Raw genomic sequence first — 17037 nt, 5'->3', positions numbered from 1 at the left:
TATTCCTTTTTTATTACAATATATAAAATAAAATCACAACATATTATGAATAAAATAATCAAATTTTAATTTGTTTTCAAATAAATAGTTGCTAGCACATTTTTTCCAATATATAAGTTTGTTAATTACTAACATATAGAAACGTCTATATCAATATGTGTTTTATATTAAATCAATATAACAAGTTTATTTCACAAAATTGTTGTTGCTAATTGTTTGTATGTATTCTAATATTTTGTGTGTCCACTCATTTATGCAGTGAATTTGACTATTAAGAAAATTTTGAATATTTGATTTTTAAATATTTTCAATTATTTTATATAATTTTTTATCTAAGCGTTGCTTATTAGAGATTTTATTGATTTAATACTAAAAGTTTTGAAAATATAATTCAAGAACCGCGCATCGTATGGGGTAAAAATCCTTGTATATATATATATATGAATTGTAATCTTTTATATATATCAATAAAGGGTTATATAAATTAATCTTAACAAATTTATGTTCTTTAACTATTTTTGTATATGAAATGGTGAGATGAAAATATGGTGTTGTGGGTAGTGATATTTCTACAATAAATTTTAGCCATTTACAACAATGATATAATTTTCTATACACATAATATAACTGCATGATGTAGATGATATTGTAAATGACTAAAATTTATTGTAAAAATATTATTTTCCCAACTTGTGTAATCTTTAAGTTGTATTATTGATGATACCGAATGCTTTTAACTCTTTCCATTGTCTTTAATAAACAGAGATCAATAGATCATGTATAGATTTGCTAGCCTATACTTTATCCAAACAATAATAAAAAACGTAGTCAGTCAATAAGATACGCACACGCATATAACAGGTAGTACTCGTCGGTCAGTCGTAACTATTTTAGAAAGGCAAGTATTGCATATTTTTGAGCCATATTTACGAATTTGACTACATGATTATAATTTACTTATAATTTATCTCATGATTAATTAATGAATGAAATACTACTCTAATCGTCTTATTTGAATTGACCAAAACACCATATTGGTTTGGGCACTTAAAAATGAATTGAGATTCTTTAAATTTGAAATAAACTTTATTAGTAAAATTGAAAACTTTGACCATTTAATCAAAGATAAGTTTTAAGTTTTAAACTTTGATTTTAATTAAAATTCACTTAACTTTACTAGTAAAGTTATTTATAACTTTAAAACATTCTCATCCCTTAATAATATTGTTCATTTTAACCAAAAGACATTAATTATTCATCTATTTACTTATCATTTCATTAAATAAATACCAGTATTATTATTTTAAGAGTTTTGTTAATGACAACCCTTAGGCTGTCAGTATTAATTAATTTGATGCATTAAAATTTGTACTTTGACTTGCGAAAATTCAAGGGGCAGTTATTAATATATAAAGTACTACTTTTTATGCATGTAATAAGCTGTTAATGACAACCCAGAGGGCTGTCATTATCATTTTCCTTATTTTAATTTTTAGTTTAACAAAAAAGGTAAATTTAACATTTCATAGATAGGAGATGGACTACATTACTTTACATCTATCTTAAAATGATTTTCTTAAATATTTGTGGATAAACAGATTGATACGGAGGGGGTATTAAATAGAAAGTGAATTAGGATAGAGATTATAGGTTGAGAAATTGCATTTCGATTATTGATTTGACCTAACTACATATATAAGATTGTATATAATAATAGGTATAATCTGAGCTGATTTGTTGAAAAGATCATTTGGTGTTCGAATGACACACGAAATCATAAAATTTCTTCGTCGATTTACACCTTTGGAATAAAAAATGCTTCAAATATGATCTTACTAGATTTAGGGATAACAATCTTTTTAACGTACACAAGTAATTATATAATTTTTTTTCTGATGGAGTCACTAATATCCCATTCAAATAATTCTGTGTTTATTCTTTATATTACATGATACCGGTGGGTGAGTTTTCTATTGTTAAGTATAAATTATAATTAAATAAAACAAAAAAGTTTGGTTGAAATTCATTTTGATTGACACTGACATCTGCAAGCTAGCTACTGTATGATTTATTATCAGGAAAAAACATTCTAGTCACATCCGCCCAATATTGATTGAGTATATTTAATGGAAGAGCAATGAAAAGGTGGGAAAATAAAACGAACTAATAAATTAAATTAATAATGATATTAAAGTAATTAAAATTCTGTAAGAGATTTCCATAAACAGAAACTAGCATTGTACCTGCACAATGCGGCGGCGGTGACGGCGACGGTGGTTTAGTGGTGTCGGTGACGGGTGGTGATCGATGACATCGACCGTTGGTGTCGAGTGGTCTAACCGTGTAAGTTGATACAATGGTGATAGTGATATTTTAGAAAATAAGGGTTTAAAGTATAATTTAATTCATTAAGAGTAATTTTGGTAATATCTAATAACCTTTTCTTTAAGGGTTGTTTATTAAGGGCAATCTAGTAACTTTTCATCTAACTATTTTTTAACTCTTTCTTAAAATAAGGGATTAATAATCATTATAAAGGAGTAGTAGATGATAAATAAATCCTTCTAATTATAAAATTATGACATGTGACAAAATCAAAAGTTAAGATTAGAAAAGAAAATTGATGAGATACACCATGATTTGAAACATTTAAAAGGATTAATCATTTTTCTTCCATAAAATATATTTCTTTCGTTCAAGAAACTTGTATATCTTTTATTTGAAAATTTTGTTCAGTTGATTTTTAATAAATTATATTTATATTGATGAAATATATATGAATAGATTGAAGATTAATATATTTTTATTAAATATGATTTTTGTCTAACTATTATATAAGATAAATAAAATAATATAAGTTTAAACTTGAAATACAAATTAAAAATTGAAAAGTAGACCGTCTTTTCGAGATGAAAAAGGATGGATAAAGTATAAATAAGTATCAAGTTCTTTAAATAAACGTTTACAACACTTGTTTATATTATCTTCATCTTGAACTGAATTTATTTATTTTTTTTAACAATGAGTTAGTAATTAGTTGTTTGTTTTTAAATTCAATTTTAATTTTAAGCTGTCATTTCTGTATTTTTAAATTAGATTTTTTCTTTAAACACTCAACTTTAAAGTGCAGTTATATAGCCTCAATTAAATTTTTTTTTTTCTTATAAAATATATATTTTATCTCGATGTTAATTTTTTCTTAAAAAAAAACTTTCATACCAAAGCCTTTCAAACCCGGTGCAAAAGCGCCAAAGCTCTTTAAAAAGAAAAGACGTTTAGGCAATTAACGCACTCACTCTTTAAGTGATCGATAGATTTGACATTTTGTTATTTTCCATTTTTGGCTGCAATTTAGGTAGATTCTTCATTCTTCTAATATTATTTAGGCAAATGCTCAATAATGGCATATGTTGTAGTGCCTCCGTTTAATAAGTTACTATTTACATTTGTTCTAGATGGGTAACTGAGAAATTAGAGATTAAAACTATTCCATTGGGGCCATTTGATGTCGAACTTTGATGAACGGTACGTAATAAAACAGAAAGAGGGAGCCTTGTTTGATAAAAAAAAATGCAAGTGTTAGTTGCTTGACTTTCGTATAATCCAACAGGAAACTAAAACAATAAGATTGATGAGTTTTTGTTCCTTAGAGTCTGTGGATAACTAAAACAATAGTTCTTTTATGTTGCAAGGTTTTGTAAGAGGAAGATGACACCATAATGAATGCTCCAGAGTGACGTCGTGAAATAAGATCGAAGACATCCACTTTCATCGCAATAACCGCCATAAAATGTCTCCAAAATGCCTCAAAAAGAACATATCCACTTAATTTCATCGCGCGCATTGCACGAGTAATTTGATTTTGATGTAATTAGTAAACGAATAAAGTTTTTCCTTTTTGATTAATCGAGAGGAATAGTTAATCAGGAATATTTGGCAAACCACGTTTTATTACCAAGTAAATTAGAATATCAAATTAAGGATGTTCTCGATACAAAGAAACGACACTAAAGAAATAAAAATGAAATGCTTTCCTTTATTTGGTCTGTCGGCCAATAAAATTTTAAGAACGGCAAATCTGGTGGAAGTTTAAGGTTTTTGGATATAAGGAAGATATGTCGTTGATCAAAAGATAACATTCTAAGAGTTATAATTACTTTTAGTTTGCTTTCATAATAACACATCTATTTGTCGAATTGATTATGTTGTTAATTATCTTTTTTATTTATTTACAAATATAAGAATTTCTTAGTTATTTTATTTATTTTATTTTATTTCATTTTATTTATCTATTTCATTTCAATTCTTAAAACTTTTCGCTATAAACCTTTTATTTTAAAGAAAACGCTCCAAAACTACCAATTAGTAACCTTCTTTAGAGAGAAGTCTCAACATATACTTTCTCTTATTTCACTTTAAGTTTAACCAAACTCTACATAAATTCTTTGTATTCAAGAGTAGTTGTTACAAATAAATGATCAAGTGGTCACATATGTGTCTGGTTCGATAGTTCATTTATATATGTCAACAGTAAAGTTATTTAATTCCCAATAGTGTAGTTAACTGCGAATGAAGCTAGTTGAAAGATGCATTCTTAGTTTTTCTCACTGGTGTTGGGTTCGACTCTTAGGAGTGACAAGTCTTTGGGTTTTATTTCTGAACCACTGTAACGGCTTATGGTCTATATCTCGTAGTCTAACGGCTTATGGTGTACATCTTGAAGTCTAGAGTACGTGCAGAGCTTCACCATTATACGGTGTGGTGTTCCCTGATGTCGGATACCGATTACTGTTAAAAAAATAGTGTAGTTAACTATTGAATTCGATCATGTCAACATACATATCAATCAATAATTGTCACTTGATGTAAAACAAAATAAAATATATGAAATATTTCCAGACGTATATTAGCCAAAAGACAAGTATATAATGGTACGGTGAATAAATATAGGAGACAAAAGTTGGGTAGGGGTCAAGAAGCAAATCTAAATAAAAATCGAAAGAGGTCCCCAGTAAAATGGGTCAGTGTCGGTAGGCTAAAGGTGCCATGTAGAGTAACACCTAATCAAACAAACAAGAAACGCACGAACACATTCACCAAACCACATACAAATATGCACATGCTCATTTTCATTGTTTATTTTTTCGCTTTCACGGCGCAATATATGCCCTTCAACCTAATGTACGTACCCCTCTTGTATATATAGACGTATCTTGGGTGTGTTTGGCGCAAGCTTTTCAAACAAGTTTTTAAAGAGATTTAGCTTTTAATTTGAATTAAAAGTTCCTACCTTATTAAAAGTTTTGTTTAGTAGCTTTTAGTTTGATACAAAACGGCCTTATATCAAACGTTACGTTCAAAAATTAGCCGGATCTTTTAATGCCTTAACTTAAATACCCCTAAATATCTAATTACAAGTCCCCTTTCAGTAAATGTCCCTATATTCTTTGCAAGACATATAACTGCTTCACAGAAAGCAAATTACTCGTAGCCCTATTCTTCTCGTCTTGTTCATCTCTTAACTTGTGGAGTTGTGGTAAGTGCATGTAATATTATTATTATTATTATTATTATTATTATTATTATTATTATTATTATTATTATTATTATTATTATTATTATTATTATTATTATTATTATTATTATTATTATTATTTTTGAGTATCTTTGTACAAATCTGTTCTTGTAACATTCGTGATTTTTGAACTTATTTGACTTGTAATTAAACGTGATTAAATGTGAACGATTTTGTGAATTTATATGAATTATGGAACATTTTGACGTGATTTAACTTAACGTTGAGTTAAATGGGGCAACGGTTTCGTTTTAGCGTTTAAATGATTAACGAATAGCTATTGGTCGAAATTAGCGGAGCGGGAGCCTCCTTTTTGGACACCAAGGCCGCCCCCCTACTCCCCCACTACACTCCCACAATTCTTTTCCTTATCTCATTTCTTCCTCATCTCTCTCTCCCTTTTACTTCCTTCATTCCATTTTCATCTACTAAAAATCACCACAATAAATTCATGATAAATCCTTGCAAATATTGTGTTGTTAGTGTTAAATTAGCTAAACTTCTTAGCAATAATAGCCTACATCATCAAAGTCCAAGATTTTCTCAAGTTTCAAAGTGTTCATCCTCCTCCTAGCTCCAAATTCGGATTTTATACTTGTAGGACGAATTGGTAAGTGATTTCACTCTTAAAATGTTTAATTTACGTTGTTAAAGGTAACCCATAGCTAGATCTTGTTGGTTAATGGCTAAATCTTTGAGTTTTGTTAATAATTAGTTAACTTAGGGCAAAATTAGGGTTTATGTTACTAAAATTAGGTCAACAAACGATTTGAGTCAAGATTGATGTTATGAATCAAGATTATGATGTGGGTTATGTTTAATGATGTTAAAATATGTTGATTTATGTATAAAAATGTGTCTTGGAGCTTCCTTAGTCGATCTTGAAGTCAAGAATCTGCCCAGTCGGAGCACGGCCGCTCAGATAGACGCATCGTGCTTGTGGCCGTGCTACGTGCCCAGTTATTCCCGTACTGCAAACGCTCACACGGTCGACCGTGCGAGCGACTGCAGTTTTTCTGTCCTTTCCTCAAGTTTTTCGTTCGGTTATCGGTCGACTTTTAATGATCCAAAACTTGTTTATTAGTCTTATATCATCATTTTAAGGTAAAAAAATTGATTAAACACATTCCTAAACACTTTGATTTTTACGTCAAATTTTGGTACCAATTAAGTCATTAAATCGTATTTAACTAAAACTCTTCAATATGGTTTAAGCATTCTTGGATCACTTTTAGATCACCCTTGGAAATTGTGGCGTAGTTTAACTAGTTAGACCTTACCGTTGGGATGCCTTTGTGATATTTTGATATTGTAAAGTAGGTTGTGATCGTTTTTGAAGTTTGGTTGTGGACCCTTGATGACCGTTGGACATTCTTAGCGTGATGTTAACTTGTTGTAGCCGCTTAAGGTGAGTTTCGTAAACCCTCCCTACTCAATTGAGATTCGGGCTGAAAAGTGTACGTGCTTGTTATTGTCGTTTAATCGATTGATTAATTGCTTGATTAACGTATTGACTTGTTGCTCGGTTATTATGCTTTCGTTTATGAATACTTGTTGTGGTTTGGGTAGTTGTACATACATGGAAGACGTTTATACTTTCAATGAATAGGAGATGTGGTGGGAAGGCTGCGGGTGACCCTATATATAAGCATCAATGATTCCTTGAAATTAGAATCGTATGAAGTGTGTGTGCATTGTGTTGTTGGATGATGGAAAACGTTTTGAAATGGAACGGGACATAGGATCTCGCATGATAACATTTTCCCCCTTAACGTATTATAGATTTGTGATTGTGATAACGATTAAGTTCATGTTGATGGCATAGCGATAAGCCCACGATTTGTGGCATAACTTTGTTGTTAATGATGTTGTTTAACATGTATATTGAATATGAATGTTTAGTTGTAACGTAACGTTGATCATGCATTTGAAATATATGTAAGTCATGCCGTTGAAGTATACGTAAGACATGCCGTTGATCATGCCGTTGAAATATACGTAAGACATGCCGTTGATCATGCATTTGAAATATATGTAAGTCATGCCGTTGATCATGCATTTGAAATATATGTAAGTCATGCCGAAATGAACACGCCTTTGAAATATATGTAAGTCGTGCCGATATGTATTGATTTGTGTTATGTGTTGATTCGTAGTAACACGAAACCTTTTAGGGTTTCCCTTGGAACGTGAATTGGTATTTTAATCCTCGTATATCGTTAACGGTTGTTATCTTGACACACTTGTTTCCTATTACTTGCCCCTACGAACTCACCAACTTTATGTTGACGCGTGTTAGTACACTTTTAAGGTGAACAGGTTAGCTCATAGACGTATTGGATGGTTGATTGTTTGATCATGCTAGACTTGGACTTAGACTTCTTGGATCCGTGATTCATTTCCCGAATTAGGGGTTATGCTTATGTGTGATCCGGATACTTGCATTATTGAATGGTTTGTATGGATTACTTGATCCTTTTTATGCATTTAGACTTGCTTTACTTAATTTCCATGTCGTGTTGTGCTTTTCTTGTGATACCCCATGATTCCACCTTGGTGGGGTGTTACAGTTCTTGCTTGACATACAATTGTGTTTGTGTCTTCGATTTTCATCACAACTTTTTGATTCTTATATGTGGTTTGCTTATTTATTGCTGATAGTGGTGTTAATCCGTAAACTATTTCTTATACCCATATAAGATAGTAATCGGATGAGTAGCATAACGTACACTTGTGATTTCTTAATTATGCATTAACAATTACTCGTAATCAGATGGGTATAACACATGTGATTGTTTTATGCTTTAATAATTAAACAGCATGTGGCAACGATGTTTACAACGATGGAACAACGTCCAAATTACATACCATATATGTGGCAAACATCATGATGTTTAACTTTAAAACCTCTTTGAAGGAACGTCTAATGAGATCGACATACCCGAGATGAGATTGGTGCTTTAATACGGGATACACGCCGTTGATAATCTTGATAGCATTTTATATTTGCATTTGCTTTTCAGTGTTTTTTTCATCCTTTTTACATATATATGGTGATATTTCTATCGTTATAAATTTGGTCATTTTATATTTTTAAGCCACAACTACAGCTATTATGTCAAGCACCTCTAAAAAATAATAAGCTCATGCTAACAACTTTGAAAAAAAGCTACAACTTACAATTCTAACTAAAAGCTACAGCTATCTTTGCCAAACATATCCTTAGTCAGTTAGTTGATAGCTTAATCGCATGGTATATCTGAAGTACTTACGGGGGAGGGAGTGGTCACCCCTCCCTCAAACTCTACCCCCAATCAAAATCTCTCACTTCAATTTCCCCAATCTCCCCGATCTTTTCCAAATCACTCCCATCACTTTCCCCTACTTCCTCCAATCTCCACCTCATCATTTCTTTTTATTTATTTTTAATACCATTTCATTTCATTTTCATTTATTTTTAATATTATATATATTCAAAAACTATATAAACTAAAACATTAAAATTATTAAAACATGACTTGTTTTAAAAATTTTTAAAAAAAGCATTACAACATATTTAAAAAAACATTACGTTACATACATAAAAAAATAACATTACAATCAAATAATCAACTATTTGAGTGTGTGGCAAATTTATATATTTTAAAACATAAGTAAGTAAAATTATATAAAAAAAAAGACATGAATAAAATAGTTAATATAATAAAACTACAACTAAATCAAAATGGTATACATTTTATTAGATCGATAAATCAAAATGGTGTTTACTAAAGAAATTAAAAATCAATGTTATTTTATATGGTGGGAAACACTCAGTAGATAACAAAGACAGCAACAAAAACTTTAGTGGGGGCCCATTAATTTTTTCATCTAATCACACCACTCATCTCTCCTCTTTCTCTCCTATCTATTTCCCCTCTTCTTCTTCCCCACATGTGGTGAAGCTTCCCGTTTCCTTTATTCTCTCTCCGCCGATAAACTCCTGGCGGCGGTGTATCCGCGTGGGGCCGGGATCGGGGAACCAGTTTACCGCCTCCACTCCCTCCCCCTTATGACATATGGTTTTGTAAGTTTTGTCTTTATTGCTGTTTGAACCTTCAATCATGTATTTATTAGAGAAATACTTAATATTAATCTGTATCTTGTAAAATAAATTATTATGCCTATGCCATTAAGCCCCCCAAATTCGAACAGTCTAAACCGTTACATCATTGTTATATCATTTTTTCCTTCCAGATTCATCTAGAATTTCACCCTGCTAACTAGGGTCTTAGTTAATATAGTTAATACTATAAGTAGTAACCTAAATTGTCATGTTTTGGACTGCCATATCAACGTCACGTGATTTTTCAATTTCATAAGTTCATCATAATTTTCACCCTAAAAACAAATACTATCATTTTCAATAAATTCTCTAACTTTTCACTTTCACATCATCATCACATCATCACATCATACACACACATATATACATATATATACAAGATATATACACAACAAACATGTTGGCCTTAAAAGTAGCCAAATTAACATATACACAACAAACATATTGGCCTTAAAAGTAGCCAAATTATCATGTCTTGGAGAGGATGGCTTGGTGAAAACATTGTCAGAATGGCGCGGTGACACTAGTAATATTGAGAACGCGCTAGAACTTGATCCCAGAACGTGTGGTGACTATAAGGAATCTAGAACACGAGAAATTGAGCTCAAAACAAGCTTATTATGTAGTCATATGAACATGTGTAAGCAATTACATAGTAAATAATTTTAATTTAAAGAAAATTCTTAAGGGAACCTGTAATTTTTTGATTTTGAAAAAAATAACAATAAAGCAACCGCTCATTTTTTGGCCGTTTAATTCGAATTTAGTCATGCGTCCCCTGCACCAAGGAAGCGAGGACATGACGATGTGGCTGAGAACCACTATTGGCATCGGATTTAAGAGTCATTGATCGCACTAGGTTATGGATTAGTGGATATGGTTTATCGGCGATTTTCTTACGGTCATAGGGCTTGTAGCCGCTTTACGTCTTCTTGTGTGTTGTTATATTGGTGGTGAGAATGAATTCACAGTGGGGTCAATCTCTCTTTATATGGGGGATTGTTACTTGGGGAAAAGTTATAAAATAATGGTAAAGTTATGCCTTTTTCTAGAGATGAGTATAAGTGTCTAAAAGATTTACTCGGGTCTCCCTTAAATGTATCCGGAGGTTCAGGGAGGGAGATATACCTTCCCTATTTGTAGGATTTGGATAATCACGAAAAGATTTATGTGCATACCTTTTTACTTCAATGATAAAAAGCTTTTAAAAGCTTAAAACTAAATAAAATACATTGATTTGAACTGACGAACTCAAGATCAAAAGTCTTCTCAAATATCAATCCATCTATTGATGGTTAACTAAACTTTGTACTTGATTTACCTATTTTGCTCTTTTATGTTTACACAATTTATCATTAACTTCTAAAATACATACCTCTTTACATCAATTATTAACACTAAACGTCTCCACCGCCACCACATCGATACGTGCCACTACTACCTTTCGTTGCATAGTGTGGGTAACCTAGACACTAGAGTTAATATATATGATTATTGATAAAACTATATAATTTAATTTCATTAGTTTATTAATTCTTATTTTTTTTCAATTTATTATTTTTTTATTGGAATTTTCATGCTAGCTAAGCTTTCATTTGTTTATAACGTTTTATAATTATTTTTTCTAACAACACGCATTAAAAAATCTTGCGGCGTTCCATAATAATAATAATAATCTGCCAATAAACTAAAACATGATTGCCATATTCTTAAAATGACACGTGACATAATCCTTGATCAATATGTATTTTTTTAATTTTTTAATTTTGTTAAATTAACCTTTTTTAGCTGTATATAAATTCAATTTCCTTATTAGACTTTGAACTAAACTCTAACTCTTGGCTTATTAATACAAAAAATATTATAACCTTATTTGATTGATCGTTTTCTCATTAATAAATATTCAATTCCTATTACTTATATTAATTATAATAAGTTATTAACATGAAGGCTTCAAAAATTTGAGTTTACAATTCGAAATCACAAGGCTATTAGTCATCATCCACTATGCTTACAAGTTCTGATTTTGATGTGGTTCTAAAAATTTAAGGTAAATCCAAAACTTTAACTAAACATATATTATATTTATCACTATTGTTTATTATAATTTAGCTTCGTTCATAGATTTACTTTACCCTTAATTTATTTTATACTCACGAATCATGTATGAGGCATATTTAAATTTCTTTATGATACACTCTATATAGATACCGTACATCGTACGGGTATTAGGACTAGTATAATAATAAATAAACAATTATATAAAGCTAAATCATTCCCTTTACTCCGTAATATTGACAGAATTAACGCTAATTAATTATTAATAAATATAAACGTAAATACGAATTTTTTTCTTTAACAGTGAATTTCGTTAGAAATTTCGTGTCACGATTCAATAGTGGGAGGTCTAGTATACGTTGTCTTAATCGAGTCCCCTCTAGAGAGTTCCCCTCGAAGTAGAAATGCCTATTTCAAATACCCGATTGGGAAAAACCTCTACTAATCCGCCAGAAGGCACTACAACAATTAATATGGGTAAAACCTGTTCTATCAAACTTGAACCTGGGTGGCTGGGTAAGTTGGTATATCAAGTTAAACCCTCATAAAAGGACTTCTTATGTCTTTTTCAAAGCTTAAACACAAAACCTCATGAATAAAAAATGATTTTTCTATCATTGAGTTAATGCTCAGGGACAGAAATAATTTCCTCCTTTCAATAAGTGTCATTTTTTATTTCTTTATGCACATTATTTATTTATGTCGTGTTGGGTTGACAATTTGTCGCCCAGAAGGAAATACGTGTCTACGCGTGGTCCTTGATTTTTCCTTGGCTCTTGTTGGTTGATGTATTTGTATATACTGTACGTACACCTAGCAAGTCAAATTAATTAAGATTAAAGATATATGTAGGACAAATTTAATTGAGACATACCTGCATATGATTTTTCAGTAGAACAATAAATTAAATAACCAAAGCATTAAACTTTAAAATAAATGTGTTTGTCAACATTATGTTTTGGCAGTTGGGACAATGAACCTATGGAAAAACTTATGCTTACACCCATTCCCACGAGCGTGCACTTTCATAAACAAAGAGCTTTTCTTTTATTGAAATGTTTTTTAAAAAGGAAATTCTTTTAATAAATGAAAACTATAGATTAAGAATTTTAGATAAAAAAGCTACCTTTGTTATAAATATATAGAAGTTTGTTTTACCTTGTTAAACAGGCAATAGCCAATTGGCTTACCTATAGATTAAAAAAATATGCATTAAAAAAATTAAAGGAAAATAACGTATTTAGACAAATATTCATAGACTACAATAGTAATTAAGTCAGTAACAATACCAACTATCCTCGTTCACATACTATCGTGAAACATTATTCTATTTGAAGTTGAACATCAGATATATCAGAGCATAACTCGCAAACATAATTAACAAAAACTTTTACAAAACAGCATTGGGGAAAAAAAAAGTATTATGGGTCATAAGTCTTGAGGTAGCTTATTAAAATGTAGCTTATAAGCTTCTCACGTTTTGAAAAGGTCGTCTTTAAGACATGTTTACGGGAAGCAAATTTTATTGAAATATTAAGAATTCGACAAGGTGCTACATATATCCGGAAAGAAAAATTAAAGCACATCATAAATTCGAGTAAGCCCGCCACAACAATCACGATAAACTAAATTACAACATCGACTAGATATCCAAATAAAGACCCCGATACGACATTATGGAAAACGTCTTCGCTCGACCCTGTCTATTTTTGAACAAGCTTTTTAAAAAGCTAATAACTAAGTACTCGTAGAAATATTTGTTTGGATTTTTCGTATTTTGATGATGAATAAAGCTAATAATTAAGCTCCTTAATTAATAAGCTACCTCAAACACTTTTATTCATAGTTATGAAAGTAATGTTGTTCCTATGATTACAGATGGTCCAGACCTTTAGAACGAATGACTATATCAAATAATTAAGTTCAAGACCTTTGCTGGGACATAGTGGGTCAACATATGTAAAGTTAGGTCTAACACGATTTACACAAATAAGACAAAAACAGAGTGAAGATTAATAATTTTGTTAACGTTTTTACAATCTTTGCCGTTCATGATAGATTTTTACACTAAATTTTAAACTAGGGTTCAAGGTCACATTAAGTTCAAACAAGCTTTTAACTTGCAATCACTGCAAATAAATATTAATTAAAGTGTCTATTAAGATAGCGTTGAAGTTGTGAATGAAAAGCAAATGTCTTTTTTGCTATCAAGAATTGTTGCGAGGTTTTCCTAGTGATATCATCTAGTTATAGTGTATCTCATATTCATATATATATAATCTTTATAAAATATACTCAATAAAAATATATCTAATAAATAATTTTGAGGATTTGAGTGGCTAGTGTACATAAGGAGAACATACACATATTATGATCTTCTTGGTACAATTATATAGTAGTGTAAAAGTAGTATCATTATGCACACTTATAATTTTGGAACCAAACTCTAACTTATAACTATTGACTTATTCATTTGTATTTTCAGGTTTGGCAATCTTTCGTGATCAACACATACTATTGTAGGAATCGTATGCATAGAATGAATTTATATTACTTATCTGCTATCACAAACTGAGAAATGAAAATTAAACATAAATGACCAATCTCTAATTAAATGTGTAACAGTAGATATATGTAAATAAATCTAATATAGGAAATAGGAAACTATGGAGCAAAGAAGAATAAAAGCAAGTAGAATGAAGGCCTGTTCGGTGATGGAAATTGTATTGATTTTGTCAACAGCATGATTGAGAATTGAAGGTGAACACTTTAGCTCCACTGAGTATGCTCCTTGTTCTTGATCTGATTGTATTTCTGGCTCAATGTTTATTTCTCCAATTGCACCTTTAAACTCTCCACAGCTCCATTCCTACCATTATCGAATGCTATCATAATTTACCCTGTCATATACATATAGCTTCTTTTTTTCTAACAGCAGACTATTGTGTTATACGAATGCTAGAATGTAACCCAGGATTTTTGAAAATACCCAAATAGAATATACGTACAATGTAGTTTAGAAAAGGATTTACAAGTAGAATTATACTCCTCCATCCCATTTCAAAATGTCCTATTTTGACTTGTTTTGAGTCTTTCATTTTCAACTTTGACCATAAATATTTTTGGTTGTTATATATAATACTTGATGTAAAGTATATGAATGAATTGGGTTTTAAATGTATTTTTCTTGATATAACATTCATTAAGTACTATATAACACAAATAAAAATATTTGCAGTCAAAGTTTAAAAATAAAGACTCAAAAGGTCAAACTATGATATTTAACTTGGGAGGGAGGGTATATATATATATATATATTTCTGGTGAGATCAAATAAATATGCCCACAACAAATATAACGTTATGCATCATGTACGAGTTAGTGACATTTAAAGTTTATATAACTCAACCGTGTTATGTAGATATTGATTCCCTTGGGTTGAAATGGGTGAAATGGGTCAATGCTGATATAGACTCCTAGCACTTACAATATTAAGAAGAAAAAACTATACGATATACTGTAATATAAATCTTCTCAAGTAAAATGAGGTAGGAGGTATTGGTCTTGTAATCAACCTAAAAAAGGTTCAGAGATCTTTAATCCTATTATTTTTAGCTTAATTCTGTTGGACCCATTTGATGGGTTTGAATAAACCATGATTTGAGCTTTCAAAGAACACCTTGATTAATAAAACAAACTTATATAAAGATTCGAGATAGCTTGGTACCTCTATTTGTTCCCCAAGAGTGAACACAATCGTGTCTGGGCTTGTTCTAAACGATAACGGGCCTTCATCGGATACAAAGACAAAATCTCCTGGCTCAGTTGGGATATGGAGGCTTAGTGCAAACGAAGTTGAGTCTTTTTTGCCATCTGCACGAGGAGTTTGGGAAGAGCGTGGGGTGTGAGGTTGAAGAGCCGAGTTATTGTGCTTGAACAGTGTCATTCGAGCTTCATTTTCCTTAATTTTTTTCCGAGATCTTTTGTTTCCATGGCTTCCTATGATCTTGGCAGCCTCATCTGCGATTGCTTCAAGTTTACTTGCAAGATTCTCCATCTTTTGGCTGCAGTTGGAATATATATATACGGGAGTCATGTATGTAATCAGGAATTAGTTCCAAATGATTAACACGGACACAAATTTTCTCCGCATGAAAGGTTAAAAATATTGAGATTCAAATAACTCGATCACCAACATACTTTTCTTGTTCTACATATATTAGTATATCACATACAAAGAACAAAAGTATATATACTAATGTAACATTTCCAAATTATAAATTTCCAATCCATATTCATCAAACTGCAATTTATGTATTAACTAGGCATAATATAGTTACCTGAACTTGACAAATCTGTCCTCACGAGCAACTTCTCTTCTACGTTCTGCCATAGAAAGGGCAGATCGAGACCATTGAAACTCTTCTCGATCACCATCACGACTCCATTGATTAGCCAACAATCCAAAGCAAAAATCCGCTTCAGTAAACGCTTGATGTAACTCTTCAGTCGATATCCCATGCCCACTAATCCTAAACACACCATACTTTATAGCAGATCTCATTACCTCGCTAATTGAATTCCGGTCCTTGCTTTTAATTAACCGGTAGTCAACGTCTGCAATCATTGACCTGTTTACATATTCAGGAAGATTAAGATCCGGCATATGTTTCATCTTATCCAAATAAGTGCTGAAAGCTTGTTCGTTGCGGTTTCCAGCTCTAGCAGAGTTTTGCATTGGAGAGGGAGGCGGTGCAGGTGCCGTTGATGATGAGAGACGGTTTTTGATGCGTGAGAGAGCCATGGTTGGATCATATGATTGTTTAATTTTGAGAAATGCTTGATTGATACAATTATGGAAGGGAAAGAGAAAAAAAGACAGATTTTTATGCTAAGAGCTTTCTTTATACTATTTGCATGCCACTTTTTTGGGATCAATGTTTTCATGCATGCATGGTACATATGCGTTTTAATTTGTTGAATGCTTTACATGTACTAATTTAGGTTGTTATTGTAAAAAATTAGTCAAGAACAAGTGCACAAAACTCGCATAGTTTTCCTATATTTGGCTTAATTAGGAAAAGGTCTGAATTAAATCCGATAATATACCATTACATAGAATGAAGTAGCTCATATCCCCCATGGGATTTACACATGATACTTATGGTGGTAAGTTCGATCTAGTTGTGACATGGATTGGTTTAGGATAAGTTTTATCTCTAACGGGTCAAACGGGTAAATGATATTTAAAAAAAAATAGTTAAAACAAAACATGTCGAACGGGTCAAAAGGTTTGGAC

The 17037-nt window shown here is 31.1% G+C and overlaps 1 protein-coding gene and 1 long non-coding RNA gene across 2 annotated transcripts; one reads left to right on the top strand and one right to left on the bottom strand.

The window, feature by feature from the left end:
* Positions 1–5388: 5388 nt before the first annotated feature.
* LOC122583947 lies at positions 5389–8651 on the top strand. The gene is made up of 3 exons (XR_006321357.1): positions 5389–5536; positions 6896–6983; positions 8395–8651. It is a non-coding gene; the product is annotated as an uncharacterized LOC122583947 (long non-coding RNA).
* Positions 8652–15511: 6860 nt separating this feature from the next.
* Positions 15512–16542, bottom strand: LOC122583177. Its single transcript, XM_043755605.1, has 3 exons — positions 16079–16542; positions 15590–15802; positions 15512–15527 (listed from the first exon to the last, which is right to left on the bottom strand). Exons 1-3 carry the CDS (start codon positions 16540–16542, stop codon positions 15512–15514), a joined length of 693 nt encoding a protein of 230 aa, XP_043611540.1.
* Between the last annotated feature and the right edge of the window lie 495 nt (positions 16543–17037).

The sequence above is a fragment of the Erigeron canadensis genome, chromosome 9 (assembly GCF_010389155.1).
Source record: "Erigeron canadensis isolate Cc75 chromosome 9, C_canadensis_v1, whole genome shotgun sequence".
Classification (NCBI taxonomy): Eukaryota; Viridiplantae; Streptophyta; class Magnoliopsida; order Asterales; family Asteraceae; genus Erigeron; species Erigeron canadensis.
Note: the sequence above shows the minus strand (reverse complement) of the source record. Positions and strands in the feature narration are given on the sequence as shown.